The 17,686-nt window shown below is 38.3% G+C and overlaps 1 protein-coding gene across 1 annotated transcript in view; it reads left to right on the forward strand.

The window, feature by feature from the left end:
* Positions 1 to 17,686, forward strand: part of plch1 (phospholipase C, eta 1) — a 49,988-nt gene that overhangs the window by 6,386 nt on the left and 25,916 nt on the right. Inside the window, exon 2 of the mRNA XM_043232844.1 lies at positions 356 to 467. Coding sequence (XP_043088779.1) covers positions 389 to 467 — 79 coding nt within the window. The 5' untranslated portion in view covers positions 356 to 388. The remainder of the gene's footprint in view (positions 1 to 355; positions 468 to 17,686) is intronic.

Below are 17,686 nucleotides of genomic sequence, written 5' to 3' on the forward strand. Positions count from 1 at the left end.
CCTCTCAACTCTCGGTCCCTTTCTACCCACACACACACACACACACACACACACACACTCCTTTTCATTTCCTGCTTATTTGTCCCTTCTCCTCTCTTTCTCCACAATCTCTTTTGTAATCCCATCAGTACAATCAATGCTGTAACTGTAGGTCTGCACCTGTCATTTCCAATCAGAGCGCTTTGTTCCTGACGAGAAGTGAGACTCATCAACCTTTAGCTGTCACAGCACTTGGGTCAAAACCTTTACCATTTATATACGTCTTCAATTCATCGCTGGATGCTGTTTGAGAAGATATACTGTACATTCAACAACATAAATCAAACATCTTTTTTTTTTATTGTCCCCATTACAGATATTCCGCTCTCCATCCTTCCTGGATCCCATCATGAGCTACAGGAAGATGGACAAGCATGGAAGCCCGCAGTATTGCCGCCATTTTCTGGCTGACAACAGCATCTTCCACGGTAGGTTCGCGTTCGTATGATGGATATACCGCAAAGTGCTCTTGTTATGCAGCGCTGTACGAGAACTGGCAATTTTGCGCTTCTCCAAACCTCTACGAAGAGCGCTTTTTTCGATTGCTCGACCATCAAATGCATTTGGGACTGGTGTACACAAGGTGGTGCTGTGTCTCACGTCATGGTGAGAAGAAAGCGCTCGAGCCGGATTGTTTGGGAATCGAAAGGATAGGAAATCAGTCCTTCTTGACTTGATGGTGTTTGTTTAAATGGGACTGAGTCCCCAAGGCCGCATCGCTGTGCACAAAATCAACAGCCTGACAGAAATATCACAGCAGTATCTACAACAAATAGCTGCAGATGGTTTGAGAAATGAGAGGGTTTGTCCAGCCGTGCTCACAAGCAATTCGGAGAGACGGGAGCAGAGGAGGGAGCGTCGGCAGATGTGTTAAGAGCAAGGCAATAAATTCTCATTATTAAATGCTAAAGGTCATAGCCTCCGTAATGGCAGAACGCAGATCAGCATATGTTCATCAGGCGTTCGACCACATTCCCTTTCATTTATTTATTTCCATCATGTCATGATTTACAGGCCTTGAAATCTTCTGTACATTTCTATTTTGAGAAATATTCATTTAATCATTTGGTAATCTCTTACAATGAGGTTCATTTATGAATAGCCTTTATTAATCTTATTAGTTCATGTTAATTTCAGCATTATTAAAACTACAAGGTGTATTCGTTAACATAAGTTAACGCACTGTGAAGTAACGTGAATAAAGAATGAACAACTATTTTCGTTAACAAAGATGCATTGTGCATCATTTTTTCATGTTCAGTTAATACAATAACTAGTGTTAACAAATGACACGCTGTTATATTACCGAGAACATTTAATATTTTATACATAGAGCTCAAAAATCTTAAATACTAAGGAATTAAAAAAGAAAAAATTAAAAATAATACATTTTAACTTGCATAGATAAATATACACTACTGTTCAAAACTTTGTGGTTGTAAAGAGTTTTTGCTAAATAAATCTCGGTAACACTTTATAATACGTTGACACTAATATGCATTCATTCATGTTTAACAAATGCACAGATAATTATGAGTTAAACTACTGCTATAAATACTGCATCATCAACAAATGAACATTCTGCATGATTCATAGATTAAGTAATCAATAAATTGTTCTTAGTTAACTGTGTCATGACGTATTAATTCCCTAATAACGTATTATATTAACTAATAGTTTAAATTCATGTGTTAATTACCACAAAGGGTTGAAGTTTGCGTTCCGACTTCCCGTGGTCTGCTTTAATTAAAAATTAGCTAATGATGTATTATTCTGTGACTTTACATGACTAACTAACTAATTCAAAATCAATAACCACAATGACATATTACTTAACTACTAGCTAATAGTTCTGCGCCTCAACAAGTACAGTCAAAACAGAATGATACTTTTGCAGATCATTAGCTAATGATTCATTAAAGCAGACGACTGGAAGTTGAAATGCATGGCCTCAGCCCAATGTGGTATATAACATATGATTTACTTCACTGCGTTATTAGCGAATTAATACTTTGACACATTTAACTAATAACATTTTATTTGATTGCTTCATCTATGAATATAGAATGTTTCGCTGATGTAGTAATCATTAATAAATGGTTTAGTTCATCATGAGTAATGCATTAACTCACGATTATCTGTGCATTATTTAAGCAATATTTAATGTGTGCACCTGTATTGTAAAAGTGTTACTGAAATCTCTTATTCTCAGGTTCTCAAGGCTGCATTTATTTGAGAAAATATATATATATATATATATATATATATATATATATATATATATATATATATATATATATATATATATATATGTGTGTGTGTGTGTATGTATGTATATATAGTATATGTATATCTCAAATAAATACATTTATAATACACACACACACACATATATATATGTGATATTAATTTATATGATGTAAATTTATGATTTCTCTGTCATTGTTCCAGTTTCAGCGCTGCAAGATTCTTTATAAATGATCATTCCAATCACTATTAACTTCTATTATTTTTCCCTCAATAAATTCTTAATTTGCTGCTTAATAATAGTTTTTAAATGAAGGTATTGGGTATGATTAGGGATGTAGAATAAAGCATTAATATGTGCTTAATTTGCACCAATAAATAGCTAATATTCTTGTAATACGCGAGCTAATAAGAAATGGGGGTAACCATAATATAAAGCGTGCCCATAAATTCGCTGATGGAGATTGATTTTACACGAATTCGAATTGCATTAGCTATAATCTCTATAAGTACAATCAGGATTTACCCTGCATTAATGCTTTTAATCGTCATTAATGCTCAAGTGCACCTAGCGTACCCACAATCCAGTGGCATCTATTGACATGAGCGAGATGCAGTTGTGTGGTGGTATGCTCCTCTGAGAGAGGAGTGATTGTTGTGTAGCGACTGGGCAGTTGATGCATGATGTCCATCAACCCCGTGGGCTGCAGCCCGCCCGTCCGTCTGCGTCCGGCTCTTCCAGCGTGGCATGCTGGGCCGCACCGCTGCAGTAATCTGCCCTCATTCATTCTTTAAACGTTTTCACTCCTCCCGCAGCCAGAGATGGAGCAGCCTGCCCGGGGAATGACAAAAGCCAGTGATTTCAGCTTATGAAACCTGTGTTTGCTTCGATTCATGAGGTGCGCTTTTTATATCGCACCGGTTTCCAGTTTCTATTATTGTCATTTGCTGGCTCGTTTGTCTCAGGCGGCTAGCGCCGGAATGAAGTGGAAATCAAGCTAGAAAACACGCAACCTGGCATCATAAAGACATTGCACGTTTCAAAATGAAATGTTCATGCTAAAACACGAGTTCAATATGTGAAGCCTGGCACATTTGAATTAAATCGATACAGGTACGTATTGCTGTCTTTTTATCACGTTATATATGACCATACTGCCAGTGGACTGTCGCTACCCGATAGTGTTAACAAATGCAAAAATGCTAAAATATATTAATATCTCCCAGCATATTAATATTGTCTCTAAGTCACATGATATTCTTCACGTAATTCTTTATTAATCAGAACAAAAAATTGTGTGAAAAGGAATAAAGGTGTCAGTACTTTCAGAAACTGCAGGGATATGTACTTAATGTCTCGCTAAAAATGCCACCGAGGTACGTTTATGCCATGAGACCAACTGGAACCTTTTTATAGGATATGAATCGCATCTTGGATTGATTAGTGCTTGGATTATCCCAGTAATGCCTGGCCAGCCCAACTCGATAGCACCTCAGACACATTTTCTTAGCACACAGTACACACAGCCTAACATTATACTGACCTGACAGAATCCTCAGACAACATTGATCGGATCGGCTTCATTCCAGACAGCTTCACTCTACACCTACCGGCATCTACTCTTGGGAGTTTGATTGGTTCATTTTTTTTTTTTTTTGTCAGCAACAATGTCCCATTTGACATTTAGCACTTTAAGGGCACTAACACACACACACACACACACAATCTGGAACAACTTGGGCTTATTTACGCGCTCTGAATATGAAACCCTCAAAGGAATCGACGACAAGATCCAGGCTTGCTTATATTTTATGAGGATTTATTTCCGTCTGTCACTGATGCTCGTGTGATGGATGAGTGTGACGGAGACTTCACAGCGAAGTGCTCGCCAATTGAAACACTGAGCGAGCATATTTAACTTGGTCCATCACACTGAACGTACTCAACAGCCATTTTAGTCCGGATAGATGTGTGATTTTAACATCTGTCAGATATTACGGCAAATTTAATAACTGTGAAAAGAAGTAGTTCAACCAAAAACTTTCTGTAATCAATTATGCATGCTTTGTATTTGCATTTATAATTTTTTTTTTTTATTCATAATGTTCAAAACGTCTTTGACTTTCTTCTGTGGAACGTTCCAAACTTATTTGACTTTTTTCTGTGGAACACAAAAGGAGAGATTTTAAATAATGTTCACGCCGCTCGTTTCCATTCAGTGATTGCGGATGCTTGCAAATAGAAATAAATTACATTTTTAAATATATTAAAATGACTTGGAATGTAGCAAATGAGTCATATTTTTCAGTTTTGAGGCTTAAAAGATACTGCATCTTTACGTTTTATGGAAATGAGCAGTATGAGCACCCGCATAAGAATAAGGTCATTTCTTTTATCTCACACAGCAGAAGTGTGGGGTCAGGGGTTCCCAGGGGAAGCACGAACTGATAAAATGTAAATGTACGGCGTGAAAGCAGTGTAAGTCACTTTGGATAAATGCGTCTGCCAAATGCACACATATGAATGCGGAGAAAAGGTCATACATGGTTTGGAACATCCCGAGGGACTAAATAACGGCAGGATATTTTTTTGGGTGAACTTTGCATTGAAGCATTGAGAATCAATTTATTGAATTATTTTACAATTTGTGTTAAATGTGTTGCGCAGGCCATTATGTGGGGAATAATGTAGTCTGTTGCCGAAAATCTGTTTACACATTTCTCACATTTTATTTCCTCTCACTGCCAGCAGCCCAACATTTACAGATCAATGAGGAATTCATTATGACATATTAATCTTTCGAAACCTTCCACATTACTCTAATAGCTCTGAACCAGCGTCAATGCGCATTCATCTGTAATAATGTGATGAGAGAGTTCATTTATCATCGCAGAAACGTGAGTTTAAACTAAATCAGATGGTGTGTTAATCGGTTTATTCCTGTGAAATAGGGTGATTTCAGATCAATTGGAACATGTTTAATAAATCAATGTCAAAAAGTGACCCGTTTACCTGAATTCCCCCTAACAAAACAATAGCTGCTGCTCTCAATTAGGTTTTGCTGGAACAACAAACACCGGTCAAAGTTCACCCCGAAAAGAAAAGTCTGTCATACATTCACCCTCATGTTTTTGTTTATTTATTTTTTTTATGTAGTACTGTATTTCATCTGCTTTAGTATAAGACACCGCTCTTTTCACTGTGAAAATATCAAAAGCCATACAGGCTTCGAAAGGTATGAGGATGTTACAGGATTTTGAGGGGGTTTAGTAACCGCCAAACAAACCGACACGCGCCTCAGGTGAACTACAACTCAAGCCATTTGCTCTTTGTTTGATTTAAACGACAGACTCGCCGAGGAAACCAAGAGTTCGACCGCATGTTCCGCTGACCCCTTAATCGCTTTCATAACACCCAGACCACCCCACCCCCAACATCCTCCCACCCTCGCGAATATGTGCAGAAAAGAAGCGCGGATATGCCTCGCGCAGAGATCAGAGTCACCGAGAATGAGGCGAAGAGGGCGCGCGCGCCTTACTGAGCGGAGACTGGAGAGCTCCTTCTCGCGCGCGTCGATTACATGAATCAAACGGATTCCTTCAGATTTATAGCCAGCAAATATTTATTAAAAATGTAACCGCGTATAAAATCCCGAGGTAGGGTGTCCTATTACAGATAGTCTGATGTTTTAACGGTAGAGTGCAATGACACCTGCATTCCGAAGCGCGCATTTTGTTTTCTGATCGTCGTACCGAAAAGGGATTCGCTCTTGATGCGGTGTTTACCCGTTATCAACTATAATGGCAGAGCTGGAAGTTTTGAAAAATGTCACTTTTGAGAAGGGTGAGTCATACAGCACGCTGCTGTAATATCAGTCACATAACTGTCTTTTGTTGTTGTTTATTCTCTGGTCGGTATTTTGTCTCGTGATTAGGCACTTAATTCAGACTAACCAATTAGACACCGGATGAAGTCTCGTACGAGGTATTTTAATAGAAGTGATGTAGTTTGCACACGCATGACTTTAAGCGCCGTGCTCTCTGAGAGGAGCTGTCCAGGGTTCTACATCGGAATGCTGTTGTACTCTGTGGGAGGGGGTGAGAGATGGAGCTCCAAAACACCGATCCACAGGCTGTGGCTAATTGAATGTTTGCCATCTATTTCATTCTCAAGCTGACAAACTTAATGTTCTGAGGATCTGATATGTGATACCAATTATGATAAAACCATCACTGTTCATTTTTCCATATTTTTGGAGCTAGGACATAGATGGGGTTTTTACTCCAGCTTCGTTAGGATAGGGTCTATCATTGTTTTTGGTGTCGTCCGTGTCGTGATCCGCAGGTAGAATGGGATTCTAGAGGTGAAGAAGCTGTGCTGGACGCTCGCGCTCACGAAAATAAGGTCATGTGTTCGATTCCCAGGAAATGCATTGATTGATCAGTTCTATACCTCCATTGCAAATTTAGATAAAAGTGCCTCCTAAATGCATACATAAATACGAGGGTGCGCACAGTTGATAGTAACAAAAGCTAATAACATTTATGCATATTTACATTTAAGACGCGTCGCTCCATTGTTTCGACACCAACAGTTCTGAATTCAAAACCAAGCAAATTTGTGTTGCATACAGCGTATTTATTTTAGCAACATGGTCACGTGTGGTTGCGTTTTATTTAGTGATTTGATTATGAAACGAGATCAAACACGTGTCTGTGCTTTAGTGGTGCTCTGGGTGAAAATATCACCTCTGCCTCTGACTACAGGGAAACATAATGCTAAATGTAATGAACTATAAAGGTGTTTATGACTGTGTGAGCCCGTGATGGTATCCGGGGTTTCCTAGGGTCATTCCTTTGGTGCTTTCTGCGGTTTTTTTTAGACCTATGCTATTTTTGTCATACTTGCAGAGACTGTGATAAAGGATTTAAATTGTCGTTAGATATTTTTGGGTGCTATTCTTTATAATAGCGCCATTTATCAGTAGATACATGTTAAAAAGCGTGAATAGCAGTAAATTTATATTGGCCAAACAGATTAAAAAGGGATGCCCCAATTAGGTTTTTTCGATCCAGTGCCAGTCATTGAATATTGTCCCGATCTGATACTTGTATGTTCCCAGTGTTTAATGCACAGTCCAAGTAGGCTACGTTAAAGAACAGGAGACCAGAGGCTGTTTATTTGGAATGGATATCAATAGATCTTCACTACGTTTAATAAACAGCTTTTTAGAGAAACAGCTTATGAATCAGCATATTAGCTAATATTCAATATGTGTTAAGCTACACAATATTGTTATGCGTTGAACTGTTTTTAGAGTTTATACCAAAAAAGCCATTTTATAAGTCACTGACTTTTTGTAACAGAAGGAATTCAGTTTACGGCACTTCCCATTCATTCCTATCATATCTGTTTTAAAGCGATTGAGTGTCGCACAACTCGGACCGAAATTGAATTATGTCAAGGAGTTATGTGATTGGTTTTTAAGGCACATATGATCCAAGTTGTTGGAAGATCTACTTCATAATGACAGCTGGACATCCCTAGCATCTGTGTAAAATATCAAGACTGACTGTGTCATTATTAATGTGTAAATACCCGAACAGCAACAGTAAAATCTGTTTGGTCCTTGCAGCACAATGAATGACCTTGCTGTCCTCCTTTATATATCATGTCAACAGGTTGCTCCTATTTGTAAATTTATGTTTGTTTTTGACTGCAGTGACTGTTTGGTACTCCCCCGCAAAGAGAAAATAGGTCTTTCAGGGGAAAAATAGAAAAAAAGTGCTTTCCCTCTCAGATAATGATGATTCACTGCAGTATTCCCTTTATTTTTCAGACCTCACCCGCGCACACACTTCCTCTCCTTTCCTTTCCTTTCCTTTCCTTTCCTTTCCTTTCCTTTCCTTTCCTTTCCTTTCCTTTCCTTTCCTTTCCTTTCCTTTCCTTTCCTTTCCTTTCCAGCAATGGCTGTTCTGTCTGTAGATGTTTTGTCTCAGTGTATGTCAATTGAATTTAAACTATAAGACACAAGCTTAATTATCCATTAACTCGGTGTAATGAGGTAAATGTAAGAGGTTGTTTTGGGGATGTGGAGTGTCCCTATCGATCAAGAGAATGGACATGACTTTTGATTTTAATGCCGAATGTAGCTATAGGTCTTTACGATCACCCACTCTGCCAATAGGCTTCAGTTGAACAAGAAGCACCATTGAAGCCAAGCTGGAGGCAAATTTCCATTCAGTGCGTCTCCATGGCCATTCTTTCTGAAGTGGAGAAGATTAGACGGTTCACAGGGGTACTTGTTTCTGTTCTGCGAGATATCCGTATCAGCTCTGCGCCATCCTTGTGCTGGGTAAAGGGAAATGGCAAAGGGAGGGGCTTCCCAATTGGTCTAATACGTTACGAGCATCTCCCCAAACGCCAGCCTGCCTAACAGTGCTTCTTTGATGTCAATACTAGGAACGCAAGGAGGGAACGCTGTCAGAGCAGCAGTCATGCATATATTAAGATCCCGCACAGTTATTTTTGCACTGATGGATTGTGGGGGCTCAGTGGGGGTTCCTGTTGAAAGCGTGGGGGTGCAGTTTGAGTGAAGGCAATAATGCCATCATTGTTTCTAATTAAGGCAGAGAAGATGCGATAAGTGGTTATTTCCTCATTTTGGATCCACCATTTGGTGCGTAGATGTTGGGGATCTGGTGTTCTCTTAGTAAGGTTCTGAGGGACCAGAATGGTGTCCACCAGGGTTCCGTTATTGTTATTTAATTACTTCCCATATTTTCTCTCGATTCCCACAAGATATACCTCCAGCTTTTCTGCATACCCCGACAGAAGGTTTTCAAATTATTAATAGAAGCAGATAGAAAATTTATCTGTCTTGTATGTGATATTTGGCAGTTCAGACTTGCATAGAGCACACTGCTGTTAAATGGATAGTTCAGCCAAAAAAAGTTCTGTCATCGTTTACTTAAGCTTCTTAAAAAAACAATTTTTGAAGAATGCTGGTTTGAGCTGGTTTAAACTGGTCAAGTGCTGGTCCTAATCTCAAAATCCATGTTTCAAAACATACCAAGAGTGTTCTCGCAGCCTTTTCCAAGAGTGTTTTGAAGCTTTTAAACTTCCCCGTTATTGTGACCGTCATATTACTCACAAGTTCACCTTGTGTCTTCCACATATGAAATAAAGTCTTGCAGGTTTGAAACGACACAAGGGTGAGAAATTATAATAGAAAGTACATTTTTGAGTGAACTATACTTTTAACGGCAAAGTCATACAATTAAAATTAGCTTAAAAGTGTCCTGTGCACAATTAGTTGTGTATTAATCACAATCACAATTAGCTCGAATAAGCAAGCTTCATCATCTGTGATACTGGTCTGCTGCTATTTGTTCTGAAAAGTTTCATTTGACCAGCTGTCATGCTTAGGGTTGCCAGATGTAAAGGGTTTAAATGAGAGCTTTTCTCTTAAATGGATACATATTCTATTTTCTGTCTTGTGTTTTAGTTAATGTTCCATGCACTGAAAAAACAAACAAAAGAAAACATTATAAATACATGATTAATATAAAGAATCGCCACACATTTTCAACAAACTGTAATAAATAAAACATGAGTTATAATTTTAATTATAATGGCTAAATAAATTCACTTTGTTTTTGTTGTCATAATAGATAAACATTAACATTATTTAGAATTAGTACATATTAGATGTTTTAGTTTCATGTTGTTTTTTTTTTTTTGTTAAATAATTTATTAGAGAGTGCATTCATTTATAACATGCATACAATAAATCAAGAACCAAACTGAGGTCATATAAACTCTTAATTATGTGAAAAAGCAATAATTCTGATGAATTCTAAAAAGACATTTTACCAATGAAAACTGTTAAGAATAATTATCACAATTATCATTCTCGAGCAAAATCCTAATGATTATCACGATCATGCAGCCCCATTTTGTATGAGGTTTCTATTCTCAAAAATATATATATATATTTTTGTGTACATTCATATGCAAAGATACCCAGCAGTCTGTTAACATGCAGTTGTCGTATCATGAAGAGCAGAGCGGATTCTCCTGCAACAATATTGCCCATTTAATCTTTCCCCTTTTTCTAACCTCAAAAGAGTCTTTGGAGTCAAGAGAGTTTAAATGCCACATTACGGGCCTTCTGCCTGCTGCGTCTGAGATGGACGTCTTCCTGCATCTGACCAGCGGTCAGGACACACAGGTCAAAAACCAGTGCCACGGACTAATACAATTTCATATTTGGATGAATTCATCTTCACTCTAGCATGTGCAGCACAGAAGAGTGAGAGAAAACGAGGACACCGAGAACTTGAAGATGCGAAGACGTCATTCATATTGCAAAATATGAGACTAAATGATTTATAGTGGATGTTCAGCTGATATCATGAGAAGTGGAGGCGTTTTCAATAAATTAGTGACTTCCCCTTCGCTTCACAGTTCACAGCATCGGACCTCAGAGAGATCTTAGAAGTTAAACCCCCTCTTTGGTTTTCAAAGAGCTCACTTTAAGTCTGTCTTTTTAAAGTGACGTCTTTCTTGACCCGCGTCGGCTTCTTTATACATTGTTGTAATGTTTTTTTATGCGGCCTGTGCTCCGCGTGTCCTTTAGAATACAAAAAGCCTCATCAGATATTGTGGGATCACACTCAGTCGTACTCGTGTTATGTCATACCATTAATATTATCTGCTTTCTCTTCCATCTCCATTACTTATGCTGCTCACTTTGACCCTCTAGGACAAAAACACATCTGTTCAAAGCCCCACCATCACGCACATTTCCCCCCCACAACAATACATTAGCTATTCTGTGTAAATCCCTCCTCGGTACTGCTTTCTACTGTCACAAAGGTTCAAAGGCTCCGTGTGAATAGCTGGCGGGATAGAAGATAGACGACCAAAGAGAGGGTGGAGTGAGGGGTTCTGGGTAAAGAAGTGGGCGTTAGACGCGGACACTCAAAGAGAGATTGCAAGAGAGAGTTCTTCAGGATGCCACTCGGTTTCGAGAGGTCACCCTTGTGTTCTTATGGCATGGGACCATTTTTCCTAGCATCAGAGCGCTCGGCCATGGCCAACGTGGCGTCTCTTTTGGCTCGAAGGTTCTACCATGTTGGAGGCAGCGTGGCGGTGCCACAAAAGTGTCGTTTGGCTTATATAGGTGAGACGTTTCTTGTAAATGTAAATGCATAATGTATTATTCCATTTTTTCGTCTTTTGGATATTTAGTTGTTCATGCCATTTCCTTCTATTTTTACATTAAGCCCATATCTAATAGTTTATCCTCAATACAGTTTTCCTACGCTACATTATAACATTAACTGATTTTTTTTTTTTTTTTCGACAGAATGTAAATATAAACATTCAAACAGTTAGGGTCAGTTAAGCTAAATCAGGCTTGATTCAGCAAGTATTTATTAAAAAAAGTAATATTGTTTATTGTAGCATGCTGATTTGGTGATTAAGCAAAATGTAAAATTTCTTATTTCTTATAATATTTTTGTGGAAACAGTGATACATATATTTTTTCTTTTAAAAACGAATACATTATTATAACTGTTAAAGTGAAATGTAAATATAATTTTTTACTGTACATTGTAATATTGACTGATTATATATATATATATATATATATATATATATATATATATATATAATTATTATATATATATATGCTGATGATATATGCATTATCGGTGTTTGTGTTTTTGTGCGTGTACATGATTCAGATCTCAAAGTCAGTTTGTCTTATTGCTCTTTATTGTTTCACGGCTTTCCAGCTGTCAGTTGGGCTGAAAAGCACTAACCTCCTACTCCCTGCTCTGAGTCCTAAAATTAGCTTGTGTGTTCATTAGACTGACATTTGTGAGCTCGCGTTTTACCGGTACATTGCATCAGAAATGAGAGTCAATTGGAAAAGAGCAAAAATGATGCTCTGCCTATTATCACCTCTCAGAAATAGTGGAAGACATCTACTCAGGGATTCAGAGCCCAAGAGAGGGAGCGAGAACAACGGTGTGTGCGCGAAACACTTCCTCTGCCCGGTATTCTACCTGACTGAATATGTTCGGTGTGAAAGCGTCTGTTTTACAGAACAGATGGCTTGAAACGCAGCGTTCTCCTACAAATGTAAACACAAACCAGCGTTTCGACTATTTTTAACTTGAGAAAGGTCTGTGGCATGAAAAGGCACGCAGCTTTTTAGAAAGTATTTCCTTGGCATCCTGCCTGTTCCCGCCTGTCCTGTCTGAGGTTGATGTAATTAAGCAAGAGAAAAATGAGCGGGATTTTGATGCATGAGATGAGATGAAATTGAAGAGCTTGTAAGAACAGAGCAAATCTATGATCAGATATTTGACTCTGAACAATTAGAGCACAGGGCTTGCACAGATATATTGATGGGTATTTATAGACACACACAGTTTAATCTGCTTTATTGGTGTGTGTGTGACATGTTCCCCATCCAGATCCTCTTCCTAGCAGCGCTCTGCGGCACTGCGAACGCTATGACAGTGTTGCTAAACCGTCTCACAGACTTGGCCGTGGCTCAGATCTGCCTTTCGGAGGGAGTCTTTTATCCTCTTCTGGTGGAAGGAGCATGGGGCGATACGTGGTTATGGCTTTGGTGATAATCTAACCTCGTCTCTCGTGATCTTGTTGCTGATCAACGTAACAGCGCTTACGATTAGAAGTTGCCTGTTATGAGCTTTTCAGTAGCTGGTGCTGATGTTGGCATCTGGAGAGCCGGTTGACCGATGTAATGCTACAGTTTCGTGGTGTTAAAGGGATAGTTACCCAGCAATGAAAATTATGTCATTAATTATTCACCCCCTTACGTCCTTTCAAACCCGTAAGACCTTACTGAGTAAATTATGTTATTGTTGTTTTCCATGCGCACAAGAAGTATTCTCGTAGCTTTGTAAAACTAAGGTCGAAGCCTTGATGTCACACGGACTGTTTTACCGATATCGTCGCTACGTTTCTGTGACTTGATCGTGTCTATGGAGGGTCAGAGAGCTCTCAGATTCCATCAAAAATATCTTAGTTTGCGTTGGGTAATTAATTAATCATTTTTGGGCGAACTGTCCCTTTAAATGACACATATAAAAAAATCAAACGTATTTTAATCCCTTTAAAATTACCTTTAAATAAAAGGTAATTTAACACATTTCTGGACCTTACCCAGCTGACAGTTTGCCGCTCTTCAGCACAGTTCAGCAGTTCAGCCAGTGTGATGTGGAGCGCAAAAGTTAAGGCACTGATGCATATGATTCATTAAATGTGTTGACATTATAACTGTTTAATCTTGTAATCTATCTATTTATTACAGGGACCTATAATAAAAGTCAGTCATTTCCACTCTTTGTGTGGTGAAATAACAGCCATGGTAGCAAGCACAAAATACAGTTTTTTTGAAGATTTTTGAAGATGCCTTAACGAAAAGACTATCATACTTCAGAAGCAAAAAAACATCTTTGTGTTGCACGTATGCTAGGAAAGTATGGGGATTTATTTATTTATTTACAGTTGTTACGTTTCTGGAAAATTAATTGAGGAAGCCATAAACAACAACTTTGTTTACTGCTACTACTACTTCTAATAAATATTATTGAAATGTAATCATTAACTATGAACTATGTTTGAATTACTGAATGTATTGGCAGCCCCGATTGACTCCTATTATTTAATTCATTTGAAGAATTGTAAATATATATCCGGATCTGAAGGACAGAGCAGTTTGTTGAACCGGTGCGCAGGTGTCTGCATAATGCATGTCTCATCCTGTGTTTTGTGTCCTTGCTCTGATGGTTCTGAACGCACAGCTCTTTGTGATTTAGGCTTCACAGAGCCTGAGCCTCTACGACCCAATTATTCAGTGTTTGATATCTCCCTGTACTTCTCACCAGGCTGCTTTGATCTGCTCTCTCGTCTTCAACCGCCGATCCGGTGAACACATTAAGTTCTCCTATGCCTCCAATACCTATAAGGACACACGCTCTTTCTTATTTACACTTTCTCTCTCTTCTACTTCCCGTCACCTTGAACTTTCCTGGGTCAAAAGCAGTTAAAAGCAGCGACGCCACAGTCTTGTAAACTAAATTTGGCTCTGCTTTTCTGTTGTTGTGGGGGTTTTTTTTCAGCTGGCCTCTAAATCGAGGTTCTGTTTTCATCTCTGGCTGCTCTGTGATGCTCTGCTAAGCTACAGTCCTGCCTAAATCCATCTGTCCCACAGAACAAATATAGGACTATAAGGATGTTCCCAGCCAATAGCTTTGATTAAACAACCAGGTGGACTGCTGTAACAGGAAATGGGGCATGAATAATTGAGCTAGAGATAAATCTGTTCTTACATTTGTAATTTGTCTTGATTGCTTCTTAACATATTCTTATTTATTCTGAAATCGTTTAAAGTCAGGAAAAAGTGGAGTTTGCAACCCGTCGGTGGCACTGCTCGGCTGTGACTAGGACTTGGTTGCATGTGTTTATTTTCGTTTTTTGATTCTGTTTTATATGTTTTATATTCTTATTTAGATTTTCAGTGGTGTGATAGGTCCCTTGGTAGGGAGATCTTTCTCCTAAATTGTATTGTATTGTGTTATGTATTATTTTAGCTTTTGATCCATTGATTATTCTTAATCTACGGAATGAATCACCCTTGAAGGTATGTTTGCAGGCAAAAACCCACTGGCACTTAGTTGAAACCTTAACAACTTTGGTGTTGTCAGCCAAGGATTTCCGAAGTGGAAAACATAATCATTTTTTTTAGCTAATAATGTGCACTGATGAATTAAGACCAATAATGTATATTAAAAATGTAAATAGTGTTAATATTGATTCCATATATATGAATGCCTAGATTATTTGGTAACACTTTCTCACTGTTGCTGTCATGTTCACGCTTTCGCGTAACGAAGCACATGAGGCTTAAAATGAACTTAAATGGGTTTAATCTCAAAATGGCAAAATAAAGATACAAACGGCAGGCAGAACAGACAGGCAGGCAGGACAACAACCAGGTAGGGACATTGACGATCGGACAAACGGAACTGAAAACACAGGACTTAAATACACAGGGTAAATGACTAGATTGACGCGACACAGCTGCAGACAATAATACAATTAACATGGAGGAAAGGCAGGGCACAGGGAACACATGGCACGAGACGAAAACAATAACAAAAGTGTCCAGAGATGTGACAGTTGCATACTAGCATGCATATTACTAGCCTAATGGCTGGTTATTAGTACTTATTAGGCGCATAGTAATGATCCTACCCCATATCTAAACTTAGCAATCACCTTTCAAATTATTAATAAGCAGGAAAATAGCACCCTTCTCTATCTAAAATGTTACCATTAACTCAAACAACACTTCATTGTGATGTGACATGCAGAAATTAATTTAAAAAAGAAAAAAAAATGGTATAATAAAACGTATGTGCAGGCTATAAATAAATTATACTATTTACTATTCGCTTTTCTTTTGAATAAATTCATTAATTCACTTCAAAGTTCTGCCCCAGAGTACAGTTGAATGGTCTCTTTAACTCATTATTATCATGTCATGAAGTGGCAGGGGAGGCTGGCGTCCTGGAAGTGAGGGGCTCTTGTCAATCCTTCTCTAAAGTGTTCTCACCTCTCACTGCAGCCTAATGAACACGTCTCCTTCCCTCGAGATCAGTGCTGAGTCCCCACTGTGCAGTGCGCAGTAATCGGCCGTGAAGGTTTACTCAACATGAGACTAATTTGTTTCAAATGAGCTGGAGAGACTCATGATAATAACAATAATAAGAGTCCAAAGAGGAGGACAAGAGACTAGAACAGAGAGTTGTGAGGGAGAGAGACTCTCATTAACTGCTTATTAGTTCTGACCACTCATTAAAATGGATTTCTTAATTTAGAGATCTAATTGATGACCCTTAGATGTAACGAAAAGAGCGGGAACACATGCTTGTCCGTGACCTATGACGCTCCTGGGCATTCCTTCACACTCCGTCCTCTGATTTGCAAGTGTTTTGGCATCCTAAATCATGTGGAGAGCACGTGTCCTCTTGTGTACACAGATGTCGAGTGCCCTTGTGGAAGTTGATGTACCCTTGGTTGTATTTTTAAAATTCCAATCACAATTGTTTGGGTCCACGGAATCCCATGAGCCCGTAATAAGAGTACACAGTCCTCCCGGTCCTTTAGAACCAACCTAGGCTAATTGGAAATACGTTCATCTACCTACATTTCTGCCAAACTCCAAAAACGTACTTATATATATACATATACAAATCGCTGTAGTTTTCAGTTGAAATGAGCATTAGAGGCAGTAAAACTCCCACAATGTTTATTACTTTTCACACAAGGTATGATTTGGAGATTTGAAATCGATTAATAAAGCATATTTTTTGTGTAATTACATGAGGAGTATTATGTTGTGAATTCAAACCATATTTTAACATGCAATGATATCTGAAAACTGATATATTTTAACGTTAGTGTTACGCATAAGCTTCAAATCATAGTCTGTAGAAGAAGATGGACGACGCAACTTCACTTCCTTCCACTATAGAAAGTGAAGCTAAAACATTCCCAGTATGGCCGTTGACATCACACGAAAATGAGGTCATGTGAAACCACATCCTGAGTTACATGCGTTGGAACATTTTAATCCAAAAATTGTCTTGACCATACAACTAAACCGAACCTAACCTACCCATGAGTAATCCCTAAAATCTGAGGAAGTGATAGATGAATGACAAAGGTGTACAAGCACCAAACACTGATTGTAAGCCTAAACTTTACAAAAATTATCCACCATAATAAAGATAGCACAATAAAATAATGTGATAGGACACACCAATTATTAGTATCAATTGTTTTGTACAGCTAAAAATCATTTACTTTTACGAAAAAAGGTGGATAAACTGGTTCTTCAAATCTTCACAACGTAGAGATTGATTCAAAGTCCTCACTTTTCAAGAGTCACGTGGCACACTTGCATCATATGCATACGTTTTGTTTTACTCAATAGGTTTGCTTGGTAGCTAATGAGATACAGCTTTACACCGAGACGATGAAGATCTCTGGTAAATCAACAATTCAACAAAACAGCTCATTTCTGTATAAGTAAGTTAACATAGCACGACTGCTTCAACAAACATGAAGTAAGGCATTTAATAACGGTGCTGCGGAAACGTATTTAGAGACACATATTTTGAATTTGCCAGGGGTGGTTTAAAACAGGTCTGAAGCGCACAATGTTTTTATTTTGCGCTTGAGTTGGTCTTTATTTGCAAGATAAAGTGTGCGAGTGTTATTTAAAGTGGGTTTTGCAGAAAGCCACTTTTTATTCAAAGTATAGTTTTGCTTGCTCAGGGGAACAGC

Source organism: Puntigrus tetrazona, unplaced genomic scaffold, assembly GCF_018831695.1.
Source record: "Puntigrus tetrazona isolate hp1 unplaced genomic scaffold, ASM1883169v1 S000000715, whole genome shotgun sequence".
NCBI classification, from domain to species: domain Eukaryota; kingdom Metazoa; phylum Chordata; class Actinopteri; order Cypriniformes; family Cyprinidae; genus Puntigrus; species Puntigrus tetrazona.